At 42.0% G+C, this 26,618-nt stretch overlaps 2 protein-coding genes across 2 annotated transcripts in view; one reads left to right on the top strand and one right to left on the bottom strand.

Annotated features, from left to right (window-relative positions):
- Positions 1-26,618, bottom strand: part of LOC142655905 (uncharacterized) — a 523,874-nt gene that overhangs the window by 314,926 nt on the left and 182,330 nt on the right. The gene's annotated exons all lie outside the window — the stretch shown is intronic.
- The window catches only part of LOC142659738 (uncharacterized), a 76,462-nt gene that overhangs the window by 6,095 nt on the left and 43,749 nt on the right, over positions 1-26,618 (top strand). Inside the window, exons 2-8 of the mRNA XM_075836205.1 lie at positions 136-287; positions 770-943; positions 1,019-1,142; positions 10,201-10,298; positions 10,464-10,575; positions 22,080-22,177; positions 22,346-22,460. Coding sequence (XP_075692320.1) covers positions 210-287; positions 770-943; positions 1,019-1,142; positions 10,201-10,298; positions 10,464-10,575; positions 22,080-22,177; positions 22,346-22,460 — 799 coding nt within the window. The 5' untranslated portion in view covers positions 136-209. The remainder of the gene's footprint in view (positions 1-135; positions 288-769; positions 944-1,018; positions 1,143-10,200; positions 10,299-10,463; positions 10,576-22,079; positions 22,178-22,345; positions 22,461-26,618) is intronic.

Here is a 26,618-nt window from a genome sequence, read left to right as displayed (position 1 = left end):
TTGGGAATACCCCTTTATTCCATGTGGTGACGGCTCTGAGAAGATATTTCTCTCAATGATGAATAAGTGAGGTTCTGTATGTCACACATGATGTTGTCCCCTGTATGATCTCCATCTTCTCCTTTCTTCATAAAGACGTCTGCAGTACTAGATCCTCCAGAATTCTCATCTTCTCCACAACGTTCCTTGTCCTGAATGACCCACCAAGGATGGACAAGGACCTGAATGAGATGAGCAGAAGAATATTAGACTTCACCTTGGAGATCATCTACCTGTTGAGCGGAGAGGTAAACTTTTCTACATTATAGAACAAGTCACACATAGGGAAGGGACAATACATAATAGGAAGTAATAGGAGAATCCAGTGTCCTGTATAACAGCGTCCAGACCTTCCAAGTGACGTCAAGAAGCCACCAGCAGAAAAGCTGAAGATCAGCTACCAATATGGTCAGTTATGTGTCATGTCACCAATGCAGCAATAGTGATGTTGTAGAGCAATGAGAATGACAAGGAGGATCAGGATGACCTCTATATAGAAACATAGAAGATGACGGCAGGAGGAGAGCACATGGTCCATCTAGTCCCCCAATATTATTTCCTTTTTAGTTTTGGCCTCGTTCTATTTTCTCAATGTCTTTTTGTAGGTGAGGTCTCCAGTATTACTGATGTGGGGGCACTAGAGCTCTATACAGCGGGGTCACAATCTCCCTCTTTCTACTGAGGGGGGAATACTGTGTTCAGTTCTCTAAGTGTCTCTCTCCATACACAGGAGTACACAATAGTGAAGAAGACATCGGGTGACTGTACGACTCCCATCATCCATGAGTCAGGAGGATGGAGCAGTAGTCAGAGCCCCATCACACAGCCTCCCCCTCACTCCCGGATACATGAGAAGAAGATCTTAGAACTGATCTACAAGATGACTGAGCTGCTGACTGGAGAGGTGGGAATGCTGGGAAATTCTATAGTAACAGCACTGGAGGTGTCTGGGTAATGACTGTATCATTGTGTGTGTCAGGTTTATATAAGGTGTCAGGATGTTGCTGTCTATCTCTCCATGGAGGAGTGGGAGTATCTAGAAGGACACAAGGGTCTGTACGAGGAGGTCATGATGGAGGATTACCGGCCGCGCACATCACAAGGTAAGGAGAGACAGATATCGTTTTTCCCCTAATGAGACAATTGTCATCCACCTCATGAGGGGGCGGGGGTTGTCTTCCTCTGGATCAACATGGTCGGATTATAGGTTGGGCTTGTTTTTATCTCACAATGACTTGGTTTACTAAAATCGTATTCCCACTTCTGGTACGTCCACACACGGCGTAAACACTGCGGAACATCCTGTCACGTTGGGTACGTGGACCCATTGGGCCGTACCGCCTTGATGGTATGGCAGCTGGCCAACAGGACACAGGTCAAAGTCTATAGTACGTATAGGTATACCTGTGGTACCTTTAGATAGTAGCAAGACAGGCTCGGATGGGACTAGGCAGCAGGCAGACACCAGGCGTGGTGTAGCAGGATATGTGTAGTGCTCAACGCAGCAAGACTCCAACTCAATACGGCACTTGGACCAGGATAACAAGGGATACAGGTTACTGGTAGCCGGAACGGGAAACACTGGGAAATGGAAGACACCTAGGAGACTAAGGCTCAGGCAATGCAGGAAGGGGCAGAGCCCTTTTTATAGTCCAGGGTGCTCATGGGCTAATTTGGTCTTTAATTCAGGTGCGCGCTGGACCTTTTAAGAGCGGGAACGAGCGTGCACGCACACACTACTGAACACAGCAGAGCGAAGCGGAAGTGAGTGCTGACGTCTCCTGAGGAGGAGACGCGGACCAGCGCTCACTGATCCATCGCTGTGGCCGTAAGGAGGTAAGCATACCTCACGGCCCGCGGCTGTGGGGATGACACATCTGACAGGATTTTCTGTGTGGAAATTCTGCAGGATGTTCACAAGGGATATTGACATGTTGTAGATTGAGAATCTGCACCGCACTTCTTTTATGTGTATTTTCCGCAGTGTGGGGATGAGATCTGTTGAAATCTCGTTCAGATTTCTGCTACTTTTATAAGAAAGAAAAAAAAGAAAACGGCGCTCCTCCTAAGGTAGTAACGTTCAGGGATATGTACGATATATGTGCAGTGAATCTAGGTAGACTCTCCTGGTGGAGTTGTGCAGGATCATCGGTCGGCACAGCTCAACTTTAGAACGTGTCGGGTTTAATCTGACCCCGATGTCGGCATAGTTTGCAGGCCTCCGGAGTTTACTCTGGGTGTGTAGTTCCTATTCTGCAGGTCCTCCTGTTGTCAGGTAATCACTGGCAAGGTGTATAAAAGAAACTCCTTTCCGGGGCGCTCCTGTGCTGGTGCTCAGATAAATTTGTAGTCGGTTTTCAAAGAATAGGAATTTATTCATACAAGCGTGTAAAAGCGAATACTAATGCAACGCGCATCAGCCTCATACTGAGGTCTTCATCAGGTACCGTATATAAAATCACTAAAAATCTCATCCTAATACCCAATTCAAGTGTATGGGGTAAAAGTTCATTGTGGGAGGGTTTTAAAAAATTTTTTTTATTAAACGGTTTTATATTGTATTTTATGTCTTGATAATAAAAAGGAAATATTCATTTAGTTTCCTTTTAATAAAATTATTTTTGGGGTAGTTTGTGTTCACGATCTGTATCTGTACACTTGAATTGGGCGTTAAGCAATGAAGACGGGGTATTTATTAGGATGGGATTTTAAGTGATGTTATCGGCCTCAGTACGAGGTTGAAGCGCGTTGCCTTAGTATTCGCTTTTACACACGTTTTGTGTGAAGAAATTCCTATTCTTTGAAAGCCGACTACAAATTTATCTGCGCACCAGCACAGGAGCGCCCCGGAAAGGAGTTTCTTTTATACACCTTGTTATTTCTGCTACTGTAATACGCTGCAGACCTCCCGCAATAAAATCCATTGCAGAAAATCTGCAGCTAATCCGCCCCGTGTGCGCATACCCTTAAAGTTACACGTCCGATTTGAGAAACGGTTCTCTATTAAATAAGTCAAAACTGGCTGCGGCGGTAATTGGTTAAAGCCAGAAATGGTTCGGTCCTTAACCCCTTAGTGACCACCAATACGCAATTTTCACGGTGGTCACTAAGGGGCCTTAAGCTAGGCCGCCGCCTTTTCACGGTGGCCCAGTCTAAGTCTTGTCTGATGACAGCCGGGCTCCTGTTGCAATACCCGCGATCGAAGTTTACTTCGATCGCGGCCGTTTAACCCGTTAAATGCCGCTGTCAACAGCGACCGCGTCATTTAACTTGTTTACAGAGGAAGTGAGCTCCCTCTGTCACCCATCGGCGGCCCGCAAATGCAATCGTGGGTCTCCAATGGGTTTTCATGGCAGCCGGGGGCTTGATAAAAGCCCCCAGGTCTGCCCTGGACATATGCCTGTTAGGACACGCCGGAGGTACGTCCTAATAGATTGCCTGTCAGATTTACACTGATAGACAATAATGCTTTGGTATACGAAGTATACCAAAGCATTATAGCAGCGATCTGAAGATCGCACAGTAAAATACCCTAGTGGAACTAAAAAAAAAAATAATTAATGTGAAATAAAGATTATTCAGAAAAATTACAGTAAAAAAATATTTTTTTTTCCCATAAAAAGTGGTTTTATTTAGTAAAAGTGTAACAAATAAATAAAAGTACACATATATGGTATCACCGCGACCGTAATGACTCCATTAATAAAGTTAATTTGTAATTTAAACCGCAAGGTGAACACCGTAAAAAAAACCCGCAAAAAACAATGGCGAAATTGCAATTTTTTTCCCATTGCCCCCCAAAAAAGTCATAATAAAAATGAATCAATAAGTCCCATGCACCCCAAAACAGTACCAATCCAAACTACGTCTCGTCCCGCAGAAAACAAGCCCAAAAAATCACTACATTGACAGAAAAATAAAAAAGTTACGGCTCTTGGAAAGCGACGATGCAAAAACAAATAATTTTAGCTCAAAAGTGTTTTTATTGTGCAAAAGTCGTAAAACATAAAAACCCTCTACATATGTGGTATCGCCGTAATCGTACCGACCCATAGAATAAAGGTAACATGTTATTTACGTCGCACAGTGAACGGCATCAATTTAAAACGCATAGAACAATGGTGGAATTTCAGGTTTTTTTTTTTTATAATCCCCCCCCCCCCAAAAAAAAAGTTAATAAATTATATGTACCCTAAAATGGTGCTATTAAAAAGTACAACTAATCCCGCAAAAAATAAGTCATGATACAGCTATGTCGACTGAAAAAGTTATAGCTCTTTGAATGCGACTATAGAAAAACGAATAAAATAGCTTGGTCTTTACGACCTAAGATAGGCTGGTCACTAAGGGGTTAAAGAGACTCTATCACCACATAAGTGGCCTATCTCCTACATAATGTGATCGGCGCTATAATGTAGGTGACAGCAGTGCTTTTTATTTAGAAAAACGATCATTTTTACCACGTTAGGAGCGATTTTTAGCTTTATGCTGATGAGTTTCTTAATGCCCAAGTAGGCGTGTTATTACTTTAGACCAAGTGGGCGTTGTACAGAGGAGTGTATGACGCTGACCAGTCAGTGACCAATCAGCGTCCTGCACTCCTCTTTATTCATTTACACTGCAGATAGCGATATAGCTATATCACTATGTGCAGCCACATAAACACACTATAACATTGCTGCAGTATCCTGATAATGAATATACATTACCTCCAGCCAGGACGTCATGTGTATTCAGAATCCTGACACTTCTGAATCGTTTCTGTGAGATTTCCAGCAAGGCAAACGTAATCTCGCAAGATTACGCTGTAAACTGTCATTTAAATCGAGATTACGTTTGCTTTGCTGGAAATCTCACAGAAAAGATTCAGTAGTGTCCGGATTCTGAATACACATCACGTCCAGGCTGGAGGTAATGTATATTCACTGTCCGGACACTGCAGTAACGTTTAGTCTTTGTGTATGTTGCTGCACATAGCGATTATAACTATATCACTAGTGCAGTGTAAATGAATGGAGAGAAGTGTATGACGCTGATTGGTTAGCGTCATACACTCCTCTGTACAACGCCCACTTGGTCTAAAGTAAAAACACGCCCAGTTGGGCATTAAGAAACGAATTAGTATAAAGCTAAAAATCGCTCAAAGTGGTAAAAAACGTTTTCTAAATAAAAAGCACTGCGGTCACCTACATTATAGCGCCGATCTCCTTATGTAGGAGATAGGACACTTATAATGTGGTGACCGAGCCTCTTTAACCCCTTCCCGAGATTTGCCGTATAGGTACGTCATGGAAAGCATTGACTTCCCGCGTCTTGACGTACCTATACGCCGAATGTTTGGGACCGGCTCAGAAGCTGAGCCGGTGCCTTCCATCACCGGATCTCAGCTGTATCTTACAGCTGACATCCGGCTGTAACGGCGGGGACCGAAATTAGCTTCGATCCCCGCCATTAACCCCTTAAGTGCAGCGCTCAAACGCGATCGCTGCACTTAAGGTGTTTGCAGCTCATCGGAACCCCAGTAATGAAATTGCCGGGGTTCCGGTGGCTGCAATGGCAACCGGAGGCCTAATACTGGCCTCCCGGTCTGCCTAGCACCGAAGCCGGTCAAGATCCGCCCGGCGGCGGAGCCTGATCGGCTTCCGTAGCTGCCGGCAAGATGGCGCCGGGTCAGGAGCTGATCCGGCGTCATCAGCGGTGGAAGTCAGCTGTACTGTACAGCTGACATCCACCTGTAACGGCAGGAACCGGAGATAGCTCCGATCCCTGCCATTAACCCCTTCGATGCAGCAATCGAAAGCGATTGCTGCATCGTAGCGGTTACTAGCAGATCGCCAGCCCTGACAGGCAATCGGGACTGGCGACTGCTGTTATGGCAACAGGAGACACAATGGTCTCCTGCTCTGCCATTACGGAAGCCGATTTAGGCCCCGCCGGGAGGCGAAGCCTAATCGGCTTGCTGTCAGTGAATGACTGACAGATCTAATATATTGCACTACATAGGTAGTGCAATGTATTAGAAAAAAAAAAATCTGACCGTTGGACCTTCAAGTCCCCTAGTGGGACTTGAGAAAAAGTGTAAAAAAAAGTGCAAAAAAATAAAAGTTTCAAGTAATCAAATAAAACACAATCCCCCTTTTACTCTTATCAAGTCCTTTATTATTGAAAAATAATAATAAACCATATGTATTTGGTATCGCCGCGACCGTAACGACCTGAGGTATAAAAATATTATATTATTTATTGCACGCGGTGAACAGCGTAAAAAAAAACGTAAAAAACTTTACCAGAGTTTCTGTTTTTTGGTCACTTTGCCCTACAAATATTAGAATAAAAAGTGATCAAAAAGTTGCACGTATTCCAAAAATGGTACCTATAAAAACTATAGCTCGTCCCGCAAAAAACAAGCCCTCATACAGCTCCGTCGACAAAAAAATTAAAAAGTTATGGTTCTCACAACTTGGCGACAGAAAAAATACATTCTTTTTACAAAAGTAATTTTATTGTGCAAAAAGTTGTAAAACATAAAAAAGTGCTATAAATTAGGTATCGCCGGAATCGTACTGACCCGCAGAATAAAGTTAACATGTAGTTTATAACGCATGGTGAACGCTGTATAAAAAAAACGAAAAAAGCTGTGCCAGAATTGTGTTTTTTTGTTTACCTGGCCTCCCAAAAAATAGGATAAAAGGTGAACAAAAAGTCGCTTGTACCCCAAAATGGTACCAATAATAACTACAGCTTGTCCCACAACAAACCAGCCCTCATACCGCTACGTCTATGAAAAATAAAATTAGTTATGGCTCCAATAAGTCAGGAAATAAAAAAATATGCAGTTGTGCCCGAGGGGAACATTTCTTCTGTTTGAAGAGGCAATTTATCAAGGCCCTAAAATTAGGGAACCAGGAAGGGGAGAGCCCAAACATATCCGCTGGAAGCGACGGTGCCCGTATTATACCAGGACAACACTTCCTAGCAAAATTCCCCAAACTGCAAAGGTGCGGAGTGTTTACCAAAAGGGGGATAATAAAGGACGCCATATATCAGTGCGACACCGGCCTGTGCAGAAAGGATTGCTCCACAGCGTAACACACATCTATGGATCATTTTATTGGTTTTTTTTACCCCATTATTATACCACCTGACTATGCCCCTTATATACTCCGCCCGGCTTACATGTACCCCCACATTATAAACGGAAACACCAGTAAGACTCCAAACAAAACTACTACCAAGCAAAATCCACGCTCCAAAAGCCAAATGGCATTTCCTCCCATCTGAACCCTACAGCGTCCCCAAACAGCAGTTTCCTTCCACATAAATGGTACCGTCATACCCGGTAGAACCCTTTTAGCAATTTTTGGGGTGTGTGTCTCCAGCGTCATAAGCTGGGCACGACATATTTGCCACTGAATGGCATATCTAGGGAAAAATATAAATTTTTAATTTGCACCATCCGCAGCGCAATCATTTATGGAAAAGACCTGTGGGGTGAAAATGCTCACTACACCCCTTAATAAATGCCTTGAGGGGTGCAGTTTCCAAATGGCGTCACTTCTCAGGGGTTTCTTTTCATTAATTCACATCTGAGCCTCTGCAATTGTGAACAAATAGTTTGTAAATCGACAAATTAGGCCTCAATTTCGCATGGTACGCTTTCACTACTGAGCCTGGTCGAATGTCCAGGCAAAAGATTAGGGCCATATGTAGGGGTGTTTCTAAAACCGGGAAACACCACATAATAATTAGAGAGCTGTCTTGTTATGGTGGCACAAGCTGGGTACCACATATTGGCATATCTATGGCAAAAATCCAATTTTCACTCTGCAACATCGAGTGCACACTAATTTCTACAAAACACCTGCAAGGTTAACATGCTCACTACACCACTAGGTAAATGCATTGAGGGGTGTAGTTTCCAAAATGGGGTCACTTCTGGGGGGTTTCCACTGTTTTGGTCCCACAGGCGCCCAGAAACCAATCCAGCAAAATCTGCACTCCAAATGGCGCTCCTTCCCTTCTGAGCCCTGCCGTGTGCCCAAACAGCAGTTTATGACCACATATGGGGTATTGCCGTACTCGGGAGAAATTGCTTTACAAATATTGGGTTCTTTTTTTCCTTTATTTGTTGAGAAAACAAAAAAATTTGCGTTAAAGCTACGTCTTATTGAAGAAAAAGGATTGTTTTTATTTTCACTGCCCAATTCTAATAAATTCTATGAAAAATCTGTGGGGTCAAAATGCTCACTACACCCCTAGATGAATTCCTCAAGAGGTGTAGTTTCCTAAATGGGGTCACTTGTGGGGGGTTTCCACTGTTTTGTCCCCTCAGGGGCTTTGTAAATGTGACATGGCCTCCGCAAACCATTCCTGCTAAATTTGAGCTCCAAAAGCCAAATAGCGCTCTTTCCCTTCTAAGCCCTGCCGTGTGTCCAAACAGCCGGTTATTACCACATGTGGGGTATTGTTTTACTCGGGAGAAATTGATTTACAAATGTTGCAGTGCTTTTTCTCCTTTAGTCCTTGTGGAAATTAGAAAAAAAATCGCTAAACCTACATTTTCTTTGAAAAAATGTCGATTTTTAATTTTCACGGCCTACTTCCAATAATTTCTGTAAAAAACCTGTGCGGTCAAAATGCTCACTACACCCCTAGATAATTTCCTTGAGGTGTCTAGTTTCCTAGATGGGGTCACTTTTGGGGGATTTTTACTGTTTTGTCACTGCAAGAGCCCTTCTAACAAAATAAGGCCCCAAAATCCACTAGGTGTTCCTTTGCTTCTGAGGCCGGTGCTTCAGTCCAGTAGCACGCTACGGCCACATGTGGGATATTTCCTAAAACTGCAGAAACTGGGCAACAAATATTGAGTTGCATTTCTCTGGTAAAACCTTCTGTGTTATAAAAAAAATTGTATTCAAAATTTATTTCTGCAAAAAAATATGAAATTTGTAAATTTCACCTCTACTTTGCTTTAATTCCTGTGAAATGTTTAAAGGGTTAAGACATTTTCTAAATGCTGTTTTGAATACTTTGAGGGGTGAAGTTTTTAAAATGGGGTGACTTTTTGGGGGTTTCTAATATATAAGGCCCTCAAAGCCACTTCACAACTGAACTGGCCCCTGTAAAAATAGCCTTTTGAAATTTTCTTGAAAATGTGAGAAATTGCTGCTAAAGTTCTAAGCCTTGTGATGTCATAGAAAAATAAAAGGATGTTCAAAAAACGATGCCAATCTAAAGTAGACATATGGGGGATGTTAAATAGCAACAATTTTGTGTGGTATTACTATCTGTCTTACAAGCAGATACATTTAAATTGAGAAAAATGCTAATTTTTGCAATTTTTCGCTAAATTTTGGTGTTTTTCACAATTAAATACTGAACATATCGAGCAAATTTTGCCAGTAACTTAAAGTCCAATGTGTCACGAGAAAACAATTTCAGAATCGCTTGGATAGGTGAAAGCATTACGACGTTATTACCACATAAAGTGACACATGTCAGATTTGAAAGAGGGAAGGGGTTAAAGACTATGTGCACCTTATTATAGGCAATTTTTGTTTGTTTTTACGATACAGCTGTTATGTCTCCTCTATACACAGGAGCTGGATCATTCGCTATCAGCCGAATCCATAAGTGAAGTGACCTGATGACTCGGTTGAGAGCGGGTCCAGTTTTTTTTGAACGCACAGGATCACAATAATTACCATCACACATCTAAGGTGAAGAACATGGAGACACAGGACCCGCTCTCAGCCGAGTCGTCAATTCACTTCACTTACGTATTCGGCTGATTGCCTATAAAGATGTACACAGTCTTTAAGACGCTAATAACCGAGCGATGCCCTCCATACTTTTTTTTGGTTGGAAGGGAACTCTTAAAATAGAGGCTACTTTCAAGTATATCCACGTCCACAGAACGCGGATACAGTTAAATACTATGGCGGAGCAGGGAGCCATTGTCGCCCCGCCATTCGCTTTGGTAGGATACAGTCTACTTTAGGCCGGTGGCTTCCAAGGTGCAGGAACATTGACACAGGTAGTGAGGACCTCAGCATTGTAATCTCGGCTTTGATCAGTAAACATAGAAGTATAGAGAGAAGTATCTGATATATAGACAGATATACAGTAGTCATGTATTCAGTCACTGTGTGTTTCCTACAGATGGATCCAGTAGGAGAAATCCACCAGGGAGATGTCCCAGTCCTCTGTATTCCCAGGACTGTCCAGAGGAAAATCACAATGTCCCAGAGAATCATCAGGTAGATGAAGCTGAGCCCTATACCAGATCTATATAGGGGGTGTGGAGCTTTTTGGTCCTGCGGTCATAGATGTGGTCATAGATTTTGGTGGTTTCTTATGTTGATCTGTTAGATTATTGGCGCTCTCTGCTGTATTGTACTGAATTGTTACATATGTGAAATCAGGGGGAAGATCTGACTAATAATAAAGTGGAGGAAGAAGAAGAAGAGCGGGTGAGGGACGATCACCCGTGTAAGAGTGAAGTGGAGGAGGAAATTCCAGGAGGTGTTACCACAGGTAAGTAATAATGACATTAGAAAGTGAATTGGGAGGTTTCTTAAGGAGGACCTGTCAAGGTTTTGTTTTCTTTAACCATATACCTCCCCTTATTCCTGGTGTCCTTCCGATTCCAGTGCTGTAGTTTTATTTTATAAAAGTGTTTGAAAACTTTATGTAACTATTTTAGCGATCGCTGTTCCTGGCCCTTAGTCCCGGGTGTCGGCTGTAATACACAGCTGACACCCGCAGCGTATGGAGTGGGCTCAGCGCGTGAGCCTGCTCCATAATTCTCCCCCTGCACCATGACGTATGAGCACGTCAAAGTGCAGTTGACATGTCCGTTAGATTGCAGGCACCTCACAGATTTTGATACTTTTTATTTTCTCCTGCAGCGCCCATCGTTCCTGAGATATCGGGGCCGTTCGTTCTAGTGTCTAATATGCAAATGAGGTCTTTGACTGTCAAGTGGGCAGTTACCCTTTATCAAGTGACAAGTGTTACCCACCCACTTGACAAAGGCCTCATTTGCATATCGAGCACTAAAACTAACGGCACCGATATCTCCGCAAGGGTTTGGGTTAGAAGAAAAAAATAAAGCGTCAATCTGAGGCACATGCAATCAGCTGCAATCAGATATGAACTGCAGTTTTTTGGGAAGATGACAGGTTCTCTTTAATGGGTTAACTGTGTTTTCCTTTTATTTATTTTTTAGTCTCCCTAGGCCGCCATGACCGCCATTGGCACCCTGCAATAGAATGGGAGGGGGCAAAGTACTCCCCTTTCTTTCTAACGGCTTCGATGCTGCAGTCGCTATTTACCACAGTATCTAAGGGGTTACATGAGCGAGATCAGAGTTCTCTCCGATCCCTTTTGTTGCCGTGAAGTGCGGGCTACAAAACAAGCAGAGTACGGGCACCACACGTATAGACAGGTATACTTGGGGTGCTGCAAAAAGTGCAAGTCTGGGCTTTAACATACAACTGACACGTTCAGCTTTTGGAGCGGGCTCAGTCCGTCAAGCCACTCTATACTTTCCCTTCCGACTTCCGTCATACGTATACAGCAGATGACGGGAAGAGGTTATTTTTGCCTGTGAATTTTATTATCTCTTTTGACACGACTATAAAGTTCCTCACTGGCACAAATAAAAATTTTAACTAGTTGCTCCCATACAGTATAATGTCCCTATAGCTGCCCCAATACTGTATAATGGCCCTATAGCTGCCCCAATACTGTATAATGGCCCTATAGCTGCCCCAATACTGTATAATGGCCCTATAGTTTCCCCCCATATAGTGTGGTGCCCCATAGCTGCCTCAATACTGTATAATGTCCCCACAGCTGCACCCATACAGTATAACGCCCCCTTAGTGGCAGTCCTCAAATAGTGCCACAGTGCCCACATGGTGCCACAGTTCCCATGTAGCTAGTGCCACACACAGTGCCCATGTAGGTAGCGCCACAGTGTCCCCTGTATATAGTGCCCATGTAGATAGTGCCACACCCTCCTTGAAGATAGGGCCACCCCCCTGTAGATAGCGCTACCCCCCTCCTATAAACGGCGCCATTGGGGCTCCCTCTAGGAGTCGAATCCCCAGCCTGTGCATCGGCCACGCTGTGGCTGGGGACTCCTCTCCTGGAGGAGCCACTGACGTCACTGTCTATATATGGACTGTGACGTCAGGGGCTTCCTCTAGGAGTGGATTTCCCGGCCAGAGTGAAGACAACAGTCTGGCCAGGGATTCCATTCCCTCAGGGAGCCCCTGATGTCACTACAGTGATGTCAGGGCTCCCTCTAGGAGCAGAATCCCCGGCCAGAGCGTCTGGGATTTCATTTCCTTTAGCAGTGAATTAGGGGAGTGTTGCGGCACCCAGGTTGGGAATCGCTGCAGTAAACCGCAAAGAACATGCACATACTTAGTTTTTACTACGGGAACACCAACAATACAAGAATTTTATTGTATCAATTTTAAATGCTACCCCTAAAAAAAATAATCTCACAAAAACAAGGCCTTTACATATCTACGTAGTCTTAGGGTGTATACAGACATTGCGGTTGAAACCACACCAAAAAAATAAAATACATGAAAAAAACGCGAGCGTTTTTACTGCGATTTTTCTTTGGTCTTCTATGCGGTTGCAGTTTCACCTGTAAAAATCACAACCGCATCATAAACCACAGCAAAACCTTTTTTTTTTTCTTGCGGTTTCATGTCCACCTCGACCGTAACATCTGAAAACACCCTTAACCCCTTAAGAACACGGCCAATTTTGACCTTGAGGACAGAACAATTTTTTTAGATTTCCCTCTTTGCATCCCGATGCTCATAACTTATTTTATTTTTTTGTACAACGTAGTTGTAAGACTTTGTTTTTTGCGGGACGAGTTGTACTTTATGTAGGTACCATTTTTTGGTACAAATACATTATCGTTTAAGTTATATAAATTTTTATTTTGGCGAAAATGCAGAAAAAAAGCACTTCCGCAGCAGTTTTAATATTTTTTTTTTACACCATACACTGATCATCATAAATAATGTTATACATTTGTTGTACAGGTTGTTACGGTCGGGGCGATACCAAATATGTCTATATTATTTCATGTTTTGGGACTTGTATTTTAAAGAGTTTATTTATTATAAAAAAATGTGTGCGTCTGTGTGTTTTTTTTACTTTTTATTTATTTATCATTAATTTTTTTTAAATTCATTTAACTTTTTTTTTTAATTCCGTAAAGGGATTATTGATTTTTATTTTTTAACTGTAGTGTACTGGCATAGATCTATATTCTAGTACATTAGCCTGTTACTGATTGTACACAGGCAGCTGTTAGGACATACCTCAGTATGCCCTAACAATAGGAAATATGTTCAGACAGCCCTGGGGTCCTTCAATGGACCCTGGGCTGTTTAGCCATACAGGTTATGGGCTTTGATCGCGTCAGTTATTTCTCTGTGACGCGATCAAAGTGCAGTCCCTCTCCTTGAACGCCGCAATCAGCTTTCATCGCGGCATTCAAAGGGTTAACGGCGGAGAGTGGATGTTTCTCTTCTCTCCGCTCTTAGAGCGGGGCCGTGGCTGTGTATTACAGCAGTTTCCCCGCTCTCGATCGTACGCAGAGATGGCTGTCACACAGGACGAAAATGTTCGTCCTAATGCGCGAAATACCCGGCGCTCAGGACTAGCATTCTCGTCCTGTATCGGCAACAGGTTAAAGATAAAATATAATAGAATATTACATATTCATTATACCATGTTTGTAGATACAACAAATTTCAAGAAAGAGTTAACAAATGTTTAACTGTATGAGCAGTAAGGTGTTGCCACATTCTGTCGTACAGTTATGGCAAGCTGATGGTGCGGGCTCAGAAGCTCACCTGTATATTACAGCAGACATCATGCTGTAACGGCAGGGACCAGAGCTAGCTCCGATCCCCACTAATAACCCCTTAGATGCTATGGTCAATCGCAAACGCGGTATTTAAGTGGTTTGTAGCCGATCGGCAGATGGTTGCTATGGCAACTAAAGGCCTACAATACAATAACCTGCAGGTCTACCCTATATGGAAGCCTATTAGGCCATGCCAGAGGCAGAGCCTAATAGGCGTGCTGTCAGTGTAAAACTGACCATTTTAATGCATTTCACTACATAGTTACAGCAATGTATTAGAATAGCGTTTAAAAAAAACAGGCCAAGTCCTCCAGTGGGACTAAAAACAAAAGTCAATAAAAAGTCATCAAAAAGTCACGTCTCCAAAAAATTATACCAATAAAAACTATGGCTTGTCCTGCAAAAAAACAGCCCTCATACAGCTCCTCCAACAGAAAAATTAAAAAGTTATGGTTCTCAGAACATGGCGACACAAAAAATACATTATTTTTACAAAAAAGTAATTTTATTGTGCAAAAAGTTGTATAAAACTAGAAAATTTATATATCGGCGGAACCGTACTGACCAGCAGACTTGTTAGGCTGGGTTCACACGACCATGTTACGTCCGTAATGTACGGAACGTATTTCGGCCGGAAGACCCGGACCGAACACAGTGCAGGGAGCCGGGCTCCTAGCATCATAGTGATGTACGATGCTAGGAGTCCCTGCCTCTGCGTGGAACTACTGTCCCGTACTGTAGTCATGATTATAGTACGGGACAGTTGTCCTGCAGCGAGGCAGGGACTCCTAGCATCGTACATCACTATGATGCTAGGAGCCCGGCTCCCTGCACTGTGTTCGGTCCGGGTTTTCCGGCCGAAATACGTTCCGTACATTACGGACGTAACATGGTCGAGTGAACCCAGCCTTAACATGCCATTTATAACGCACGGTGATCACCTTGACTCACAAAAAAATAGAATAAAATAAAAAGTGATCAAAAATTTTAACAATAAAGACTAGAGCTCTTCCTGCCAAAAATAAGCAAAGTAAAAAAGTTATGCCTCTCAGAAATGTATTTTTATATTTTTTTAAATTTATTATGTAAAAGTAGTAAAACATATAAAAACATATCGTATCGCCATAATTGTACTGACGCGCAGAATAAAGTTATCATAATTTATACATAAAAGTGAACGCTGCATTAAAAAATAAAGGAGTTGCTAGTTTTTGATCAGTTTGCCTAAAAACAAGTAAACCGTCCTCATACCACTACGTCTATGAAAAATTACATAAGTCAGGGATGAAAAAATATTCAGATGTTCAGGCCCGAGGGGAACATTTCTTCTGTTTCAAGAGGTGATTATCAAGGCCCTAATATTCGGGTACCAGGAAGGGGAGGGCCCAAACATATCTGCTGGAAGCGATGACGCCCGTATTATACCAGGACAACACTTCCCAGCAAAATTCCCCAAACTTCAAAGGTGTACCAAAAGGGGAATAAGAAAGGACACCATTGATCAGTGCGACACCGGCCTGTGCAGGGATTGTGTCACAGCGTAACCCACGTCTATGGAGAATTGTATTATTTACCCCATTATTCTACCACCTTATTATACCCTGATGTACTACTCACATATTACATATACCCTGATGTACTCCTCACATATTACATATACCCTGATGTACTCCTCACAGATTACATATACCCTGATGTACTCCTCACAGATTAGATATACCCTGATGTACTCCTCACATATTACATATATCCTGATGTACTCCTCACATATTACATATATCCTGATGTACTCCTCACATATTACATATACCCTGATGTACTCCTCACATATTACATATATCCTGATGTACTCCTCACACATTACATATACCCTGATGTACTCCTCACATATTACATATACCCTGATGTACTCCTCACAGATTACATATACCCTGATGTACTCCTCACATATTACATATACCCTGATGTACTCCTCACATATTACATATACCCTGATGTACTCCTCACATATTACATATACCCTGATGTACTCCTCACATATTACATATACCCTGATGTACTCCTCACATATTACATATACCCTGATGTACTCCTCACATATTACATATACCCTGATGTACCCCTCACATCTTACATATACCCTGATGTACTCCTCACATATTACATATACCCTGATGTACTCCTCACAGATTACATATACCCTGATGTACTCCTCACATATTACATATACCCTGATGTACTCCTCACATATTACATATATCCTGATGTACTCCGCACAGATTACATATACCCTGATGTACTCCTCACATATTACATATACCCTGATGTACTCCTCACAGATTACATATACCCTGATGTACTCCTCACAGATTACATATACCCTGATGTACTCCTCACATATTACATATACCCTGATGTACTCCTCACATATTACATATACCCTGATGTACTCCTCACATATTACATATACCCTGATGTACTCCTCACAGATTACATATACCCTGATGTACTCCTCACATATTACATATACCCTGATGTACTCCTCACAGATTAGATATACCCTGATGTACTCCTCACATATTACATATATCCTGATGTACTCCTCACATATTACATATATCCTGATGTACTCCTCACATATTACATATACCCTGATGTACTCCTCACATATTACATATATCCTGATGTACTCCTCACACATTACATATACCCTGATGTACTCCTCACATATTACATATACCCTGATGTACTCCTCACAGATTACATATACCCTGATGTACTCCTCACATATTACATATACCCTGATGTACTCCTCACATATTACATATACCCTGATGTACTCCTCACATATTACATATACCCTGATGTACTCCTCACATATTACATATATCCTGATGTACTCCTCACATATTACATATACCCTGATGTACTCCTCACATATTACATATACCCTGATGTACTCCTCACATATTACATATATCCTGATGTACTCCTCACATATTACATATACCCTGATGTACTCCTCACATATTACATATATCCTGATGTACTCCTCACATATTACATATACCCTGATGTACTCCTCACATATTACATATACCCTGATGTACTCCTCACAGATTACATATACCCTGATGTACTCCGCACATATTACATATACCCTGATGTACTCCTCACATATTACATATATCCTGATGTACTCCTCACAGATTACATATACCCTGATGTACTCCTCACAGATTACATATACCCTGATGTACTCCTCACATATTACATATACCCTGATGTACTCCTCACATATTACATATACCCTGATATACTCCTCACATATTACATATACCCTGATGTACTCCTCACATATTACATATATCCTGATGTACTACTCACATATTACATATACCCTGATGTACTCCTCACATCTTACATATGCCCTGATGTACTCCACACATATTACATATATCCTGATGTACTCCTCACATATTACATATATCCTGATGTACTCCTCACATATTACATATACCCTGATGTACTCCTCACATATTACATATACCCTGATGTACTCCTCACATATTACATATACCCTGATGTACTCCTCACATATTACATATATCCTGATGTACTCCTCACAGATTACATATACCCTGATGTACTCCTCACATATTACATATACCCTGATGTACTCCTCACAGATTACATATACCCTGATGTACTCCTCACAGATTACATATACCCTGATGTACTCCTCACAGATTACATATATCCTGATGTACTCCTCACAGCTTACATATACCCTGATGTACTCCTCACATATTACATGTACCCTGATGTACTCCTCACATATTACATGTACCCTGATGTACTCCTCACATATTACATGTACCCTGATGTACTCCTCACATATTACATATACCCTGATGTACTCCTCAGATTACATATACCCTGATGTACTCCTCACATATTACATATACCCTGATGTACTCCTCACATATTACATATACCCTGATGTACTCCTCACATATTACATATACCCTGATGTACTCCTCACATATTACATATATCCTGATGTACTCCTCACATATTACATATATCCTGATGTACTCCTCACATATTACATATACCCTGATGTACTCCTCACATATTACATATATCCTGATGTACTCCTCACATATTACATATACTCTGATGTACTCCTCACATATTACATATACTCTGATGTACTCCTCACAGATTACATATATCCTGATGTACTCCTCACAGATTACATATACCCTGATGTACTCCTCACATATTACATATACCCTGATGTACTCCTCACATATTACATATAACCTGATGTACTCCTCACATATTACATATATCCTGATGTACTCCTCACATATTACATATACCCTGATGTACTCCTCACAGATTACATATACCCTGATGTACTCCTCACATATTACATATACCCTGATGTACTCCTTACATATTACATATACCCTGATGTACTCCTCACATATTACATATATCCTGATGTACTCCTCACATATTACATATACCCTGATGTACTCCTCACATATTACATATAGCCTGATGTACTCCGCACAGCTTACATATACCCTGATGTACTCCTCACATATTACATGTGATATTTCTACATAACATATAATTGACTTGTAAGTGTAGTAGAGTAGTAGAAAAAAAACCAGACCCAATAATTAGGACATGCATGCCGCTCATTCTGAGTAATTGAAAGGGGCTGGTTGAAAATAATAGCAGTAAGGAGTTAAATTGGTGAAGTCCTTCGTTCTGTGGAATAACAGGTGTCAATTTTGGCCTTTATTCAAGGTAGGAGGGTGACACAGTAAAGCATGGTGCTGCAAAAATCATGATATGGGAATGTTTCTAATGGTGTCGGCCCTATTTATCGCATACAAGGGATCATGGGTCAGTTTGAATATATCAAAATACTTGAGGAGATCATGTTGCCCTATGCCGAAGAAATGCCCTTGAAAAGGGTGTTACAACAGGACGATGACCAAAAACACACCAGTAAGCGAACAACATCTTGGTTACAGACAAACAGGATTGAGGTAATGGAGTGGTCAGCCCAATCCCCTGACCTCAATCCCATAGAGAACTTGGGGGGTGACATAAAAAATGTGGCAAAATCCAAAAATGCAGAAGAATTGTGGAATGTCGTCCAATCTTCCTGAACTGGAATACCTGTTCAGAGGGGCCAGAAGTTGGTCGACTCCATGCAACACAGATGTCAAGCAGTTCTCAGCAACAATGGTGATGCCACGAAATATTAGTTCTGTAAAGTGAAATCAGAAACATTCACTATTCATTTCAATGGGAGAAAAGTCTGCAATACCTGTGAATCCCCGCTAAATGCATGTCGAAGATTCACAGTGAGCAAGAAGAAATAAAGGGGAAGCGGCCCTCATATGAGTGCTGCGGCCCCTTCTAAACAGCTGATCGGCAGGGGTCCCGTAGTCGGACCCCGACCCATCAATTTTTATTGGCTGGAAAATCCCTTTACCTATTACCTACATACTTTTACTGAACACAACTCACTATTCTAAGACCAATATTACCGATAATAATACAATATAACGTCCAAATAATACCACCACACCATAAACACATTGTGACTGAATAATACCCCCTTACTGTTACTGAATAAAAACATTTATACAAAGACCAATGTTACCACCAAGTAGTGACCATATAGTGGTAAATTCCAGTTTTACACAGGAGCTCTGCAGAAGATATAAGTGATTACAGCAAATTTGTATCCAGTGACTCACAGGTGATATTTTCTCTGAGTAGTCGTTCACTTTTACCTAATTTTCTCCTTCTGTCCCAGACCACTGTATAGTGCCACAAAGCACCCCCCTCCATTGTATATAGTGCCACACAGCCCCCTTCCCTTGTATATAGTGCAACACAGCCCCCCTTGTATACAGTGCCACACATCTTCCCATCCTATTTTATATAGCGCCAAACAGTCCCCACCCCCCCCCCCCCCAAAAATTAGATCTTGATCCCGCGACTAACAGAGCGCTCCACAACCTCCGGGTGTGACGCTTGTGCAGGCCAGCATAGTGCAGTGACGTCATCACGCCAGCCTGCGCAGGGAGTCGTCACAGCGCGTTATAGGCTACAGGCCTAACGTAGCCTGCCGCCTATAGTTTTCAATTGTATCTGCGTCCTGAGGACGCAGATATAATTGAGTATGGCTGTCGCTAGCACTGGGGCACCCTCCTGTGTTAGCGACTCCACCTGGCATGAGGGGGCCTATGCAACCTAGCCCATAAATGTTATATGCAGGGTGGCGCGAGCCCCCACATGCCTCGGGCCCAGTAGCAGCTGCTGTGGCTGCTATAGTGAGCAAGGGGCCCTAAGAGGATGGGGGCCTTGGTCAATTGCCCAGTCTGCCCCCCCTAACGCCGGCCCTGCCTACAATGGGCACATGCATCAGAACTGGACCATGGAGCAATAGCAGTTGACCTGGTCTGATGACCTGGAAAAGAGAAAGCACCAGGATGTATTTCACCGAAAATGATTCCTAAGAAAATATACGACTTGTCCAACAAACAACAAGGCTTCAAATAACTATGTAAGACATCCGAAGTGATCGGAAGAAGGCAGGAACAGATTGGGTACTGTCACCGTTGTGTAGATAGTTACATAGTTAGTACGGCTGAAAAAAGACACATGTCCATCAAGTTCAACCAAGGGAAGGGAAAAGGGAAGGAAAAATTTCTACACATAGGAGCTAATATTTTTTTATTCTAGGAAATTATCTAACCCTTTTTTAAAGCCATCTACTGTCCCTGCTGTGACCAGCTCCTGCGGTAGGCTATTCCATAGATTCACAGTTCTCACGGTAAAGAAGCCTTGTCGCCTCTGCAGCTTGAACCTTTTTTTCTCCAGACGGAGGGAGTGCCCCCTTGTTTTTTGAGGGGGTTTTACAAGGAACAGGATTTCACCATATTTTTTGTATGTGCCATTAATATATTTATATAAGTTAATCATGTCCCCCCTTAGTCGTCTTTTTACAAGGCTAAATAGGTTTAGTTCTTTCAATCTTTCCTCATAACTTAGATTCTCCATGCCCCTAATTAGCTTTGTTGCTCTTCTTTGTATTTTTTCCAACTCCAGGGCATCCTTTCTATGAACTGGAGCCCAGAACTGGACTGCATATTCTAGATGAGGCCTCACTAATGCTTTGTAAAGTGGTAATATTACATCCCTGTCCCGCGAGTCCATGCCTCTTTTAATACACGACAATATCCTGCTGGCCTTTGAAGCAGCTGATTGACACTGCATGCTGTTATTGAGTTTATGATTTACAAGTACACCCAGATCCTTCTCAACAAGTGAATCCGCCAGTGTAGCTCCCCCTAGGACATATGATGCGTGCAGGTTGTTGGTACCCAGATGCATAACTTTACATTTATCTACATTAAACTTCATCTGCCAAGTGGACGCCCAAACACTTAGTTTGTTTAAATCTGCCTGTAATTCATGAACATCTTCCATAGTCTGAACTATATTACATAGCTTGGTGTCATCTGCAAAAATAGAAATAGTGCTATTATAGATAAGTATAAAAAGATTTATTAGGAACGTACAACTCATCTCAAGGACGATCTGAGCTCTTCCTCAGGTAAATTGTACCCGATGCTAGAGGCCTGCAGGGTGGAGCAGCAGTCGCAGACCCTACCTGAATTCACAAACAAACTTATTCTAGTGTTGTGCCTGCTGCACAACTGATTCTGGTGAGCATTACTGTGCAGCCTTAAAAATAAAAAGTTATGGCTGATGGAATGTGAGGAGGCAAAAACAAAAAAATGATCTTGGTCCTTATGGCAAATAATGGATTGGTGTTTAAGGCGCTAATAAGCAGTTAACGCCTTGGCATTTTTTGGCCTAGCAGGGCACTCTTAAAATGGATGCGCTCTGCGGCTTTCAAGTGTGTACGTTGAATATTATATTGGCGTATAAAGCCGTCTTTCCCCTGCGACGCCAATGGATCTCATTTGCCAAAGATAAACATGGAATTGCAGGTGTTGAAAGAAGTGTCTGATATATAGACAGATATACAGTAGTCATGTATTCAGTCACTGTTTGTTTCCTACAGATGGATCCAGTAGGAGAAATCCACCAGAGAGATGTACCAGTCATCTTTATTCCCAGGACTGTCCAGAGGAAAATCACAATGTCCCAGAGAATCATCAGGTAGATGAAGCTGAGCCCTATACCAGATCTACATAGGGGTGGTGTGGATCTTTTTGGTCCTGCGGTCAGAGATGGGGGTCATAGATTTTGGTGATTTCTTATGTTGATCTGTTAGATTCTTCGCACTCTCTGATGTATTGTACTGAATTGTTACATATGTGAAATCAGGGGGAAGATCTGACTAATATTAAAGGGGAGGATAAAGCAGAAGAAGAGCGGGTGAGGGTCGATCAACTATGTAAGAGTGAAGTGGAGGAGGAAATTCCAGGAGGTGTTACCACAGGTCAGTAATAATTAATTTATAAAGTGACTTTAGAGGTTTCTTGCAGATTAACTCTCATTTAAAAAATATTTCCCCCATAAATCAATAGTATAAGTGCAGCTAAGAAACTTTGTAATTGACCTTACTACAGAAAAAAAAATGTCCTCCACTTTTCAGACTTCTTCCCTCATCCCTTTCTGACTTCTGTTCTGAATTCACTGATAAAATCCATACACAGGAGTCTGTACACTAAGAGATCAGGTTACAGCTACATACCATGGAAGTCTATGGAGAGGGTGGAGGAAGGAGCTGCTGCAAAGAGAGACAAACAGATGCTACTTCTATTAATGCTATATCTCACCCCAGTGCTGTTTTCACAGCTACGCAGCTCAGTACCGCTGTATGTTGTCCTCCATGCTGCTTCTGCTTGTAGTAAGTTTTATATCTCACCCCAGTGCTCGATTCTCCGCTACACTGCTCAGTACTGCTGTATAATGTCCTCCATGTGGCTTCTAATTGTGAGCGACGGAGAGCGCGAGAGGGAGGAGCCCGATACTCTCTTCTCCATGTGTGCTGTGTATGAGAGAGGACAAAGCAGCTAGCCTCGGCCCACTCTGGAGCTGAATTTAGGGAAAACTGACAAATAGAGAGACACCCTACAGTTGGGGGAAACCAGTGAATAATGCAAGATACAAGTCCTGTAATGGTTAAAAATAGTGTTATTTCTCATGTTCACACACACATGACAGCTTATTCAGAATCCTCATCCAGAATAATAAGTACACTTTAGGGTGAGGTTCTGCCTTATCGCTTGTTACGCCGCTGGTAGTGCTCAAGACCTCAACACCAGACAATCGCAATGACTTGGGTGAAGTACGTATCAACACTGACAGAAAACAAAAGGCACAAGTACTCACCAGTGGATAAGTGGAACTGAAAACTGAAAGTAGTAGAAGATGGAGACGCATAAATGGAGTGGATCGCAGAGGAATAGCATGAAAACATTTAACAGATGAATAGAAAGAGGACAAGAACAGCACTCACTGACCCTTTGTGAATAATACAGAACCGTTTGGCAGCAGACCCAATGCACAGGAAAGGCAAAAAAATCGGGGATACTACTGGTCCCAGGATACACATAGAACCCATTATACAAAACTAGATCTCTCAGAAGACCAACAGGTCTCACAGTACTAACAAACACATAGACAAAAACGTCACCAACTAGAACCGGAGAGTATTGCACATGCCAGAAGCAATATAATCAGCACCTGAGTAATCCAGACCTGAAGTGTGTATATATAGGGCCAAGAAAAGTACTTCGCCCTAATTAACCAGGCAAAGCTAAATGATGACCAAATCCACACTCAGACCAAAGGCATTGCCTAGCAAATCCCAAACACAGAGATAACAGAAATCATTGATTAGCATATTACCACCCCCTTCAAGGAGGGCTGATGAGCCCTTAATCCTGGTTTTATCTGGATTGGCTGCTGAAGGGCTCTTATCAATCTATCAGCATGGATGTTTCTAGCCATTCCCAGGACTTTTCCTCTGGGCCATAGCTCCGCCAATCAACAAGCTAATGGAGTTGTCTGGCACGCCACTTCGTATCAAGGATCCCCTGGACCACATACTCAGGCTGACCATGGACTAAAACAGGAGGTGGTCTACGGATCGCCCTTCTGGAAGTAGACGCAGGTCTAAGAAGAGAACAATGAAAAGACCTTTCTCATGCTTTGTTGTAAATCCAACACAAAGGAAACTGGAATATTTTGTCTTAAAATGACCAATAAATCTAGACCCAACTTGCCACATGGTTGTCTTAACAGGATGTTTTTGGTGGACAACCACACTATCTTCCACTTTGAACTTATTTTGCCTGCGGTGGGGATCAAACTTGCGTTTAGCACGAAGGGCAGCTGAGCCCAAAGCGCCATGGACCTTACTCCACACTGACTTCAGCATGTGAACTAGACCCAATCATCATGTAGTTCTGAAACATTACACCTGTTGAAACGAGTCTTCAAGAAAATTTTATTCACGAACAGCCGGGAGCATTACCACATATAGCAGTTTCGATTTAATTCTCACAGAGGGGGGGCCCCTCTACATTTACACTTTGAGTAGTACATCAAATCCTTACCCCGATTGTGTGTCTAATATCAATACCTTTTATCCCATTGGACAAATACATGCATTCACAGCTTGTGATTCTCTAGTGGTCATGATCAACAAATGGTTCACGTCAGTCTCACTGAAACAAACCCCTTTGTCCTGTCCGAATGCTACCTAATCATTCTTATTGGAGTAGTCTACCCCCTACCTTGGAATGTGGCTGATTGCCCATGTAATCTGAGAATGTAATACATAGCATAACAAGCGGCTAAAATCGAATTTTCCCCTTCATTCTCCCCTGTTGTTGGAATCCCCAACACACGTACACATAACACCAATTGTAATTTCATTATACTTTCGTTCAGTTGATAATATCCTCATTAAGTGAGCAAAGTTCACACTTCACAGTCGCTTTGAAGAATAATCGCTGGTAGCTTGAAAATAACAACAGTCCAACACAACATAATAGTAGTAATGAGGCACAAGCAAGCATAACAGTCTTGAGCAATGGCAGAAACCAGGAGGGTAGATTCAGAGAGCACCCTAACAAAACCAGTCACCTGTGACCCCTGCCTTATCAACCATCTGTTTTCCCAACAAGTGGAGGTGATCAATAGCCTTAGCAAGAGTCCCATTGTGCTCGTCAATTTTAGCTGGGTGAATGTACAGCAAGAATCTCCGATCACTGCACAGACTCCTCCTTGGGATACAAGTATCATATCCAGAGCATATCGGATCTGGGCATCTGTCCGTCTCTGACCTCTTAGTTCTTTCTTGATGGCATTCAAAGCTTCATCTATAATGTTAATCAATTTTTAAAGTTCATACCTTTTCTCCTGTATCAATTTTACATTTGCTTCTGCTTGTAATCCGGGAATCAACCAACTTGCAAAAAAAAGTTCAACTCTTGAAAAGATCTTAGTCATCTGGGAAATCTCCCAGTGCAAAATATGGATTTCTTTCTGTTCACACATTTTTACCTGGAACCCACACATGCTTAGGGATTACCAACAAAGGGTGGATTAATGTTACTATTGAGCACACACCCGACCAGTCTCCAGGGAGTCTGGTATATACCGTACTACCACTTTGCCAGTACACATCCATTAATATAGCTGTTCCTAAACTCAGGTAATGTTCAAATCTATTCCATTTACAATGGGAATTCCTCCCTAACTTTTGTCCCTTTTCATTATTATGATAACAAACATTGAATTCCCTCTTTGCCATGACTTTGAGACATTTCTCTTCTGGATCCTTACTCCCAAGTTACTGATGTTACATATTCTCTCCATACTCCATCACATTGGTCATTACTATTCACCAAACTAGTGTTAGAAGTGAAGTTCCAGAGAGTCGGCCTGCGCAAGTCAAACCACTGGCATAAGGAAACCCCCATTAACTTCAAAATAATTACCTATAACCACTAACATGGTTGTATACCCAGAAGTGTCATGATCAGTCTGAGTTGTACACTTATACATAGGAGTTTGTGAGGCTCCAAATGCAGACATTAACATAGGAACCTCACTTGCTTTTTCTACTGTTGTCTCATATGGTTGAATTTGACCTCCTAATTTACAAATGCATGTTTATAAGAAACATTCAATATCCAGTTCACTCATCTCTTCTGACCCCATCGATTTCTCCATTCTTGCTGCATGCGGCAATAATGGACAAACGTAACAGGATACATATGCACATTGCTGAAAACATGTTTCATATGTCTATACCACAAATGTTCTTCAAAATAATTACTACCACTTGATTCTAAAATGTTATCAAGGTCAACAATATTTCTTCTAAATCTATTGATGCTTCTAAATCTAAGGTTAGATATTCCAAACATCCATGCATATGTAAATCATTACATATCAACAATAATGCTAATCCTGAAACAAAGACCAGCACTATAGACAATTTTTCCTGGTGGTGTTACATAATTTGCCTAGCTTTACGTAAACCATTAATTCTCTCCAAAAATCCATTCGTTTTGAGGATGATGAGAGGTGATTAATTTTTGTGTTATACCCAATTGCTTGCACACTTCTGCCATTACTA

The sequence above is a fragment of the Rhinoderma darwinii genome, chromosome 1 (genome assembly GCF_050947455.1).
Source record: "Rhinoderma darwinii isolate aRhiDar2 chromosome 1, aRhiDar2.hap1, whole genome shotgun sequence".
NCBI lineage: Eukaryota > Metazoa > Chordata > Amphibia > Anura > Rhinodermatidae > Rhinoderma > Rhinoderma darwinii.
The sequence above is the reverse complement of the archived record's forward strand: the minus strand, read 5'-3'. Positions and strand labels throughout refer to the sequence as shown.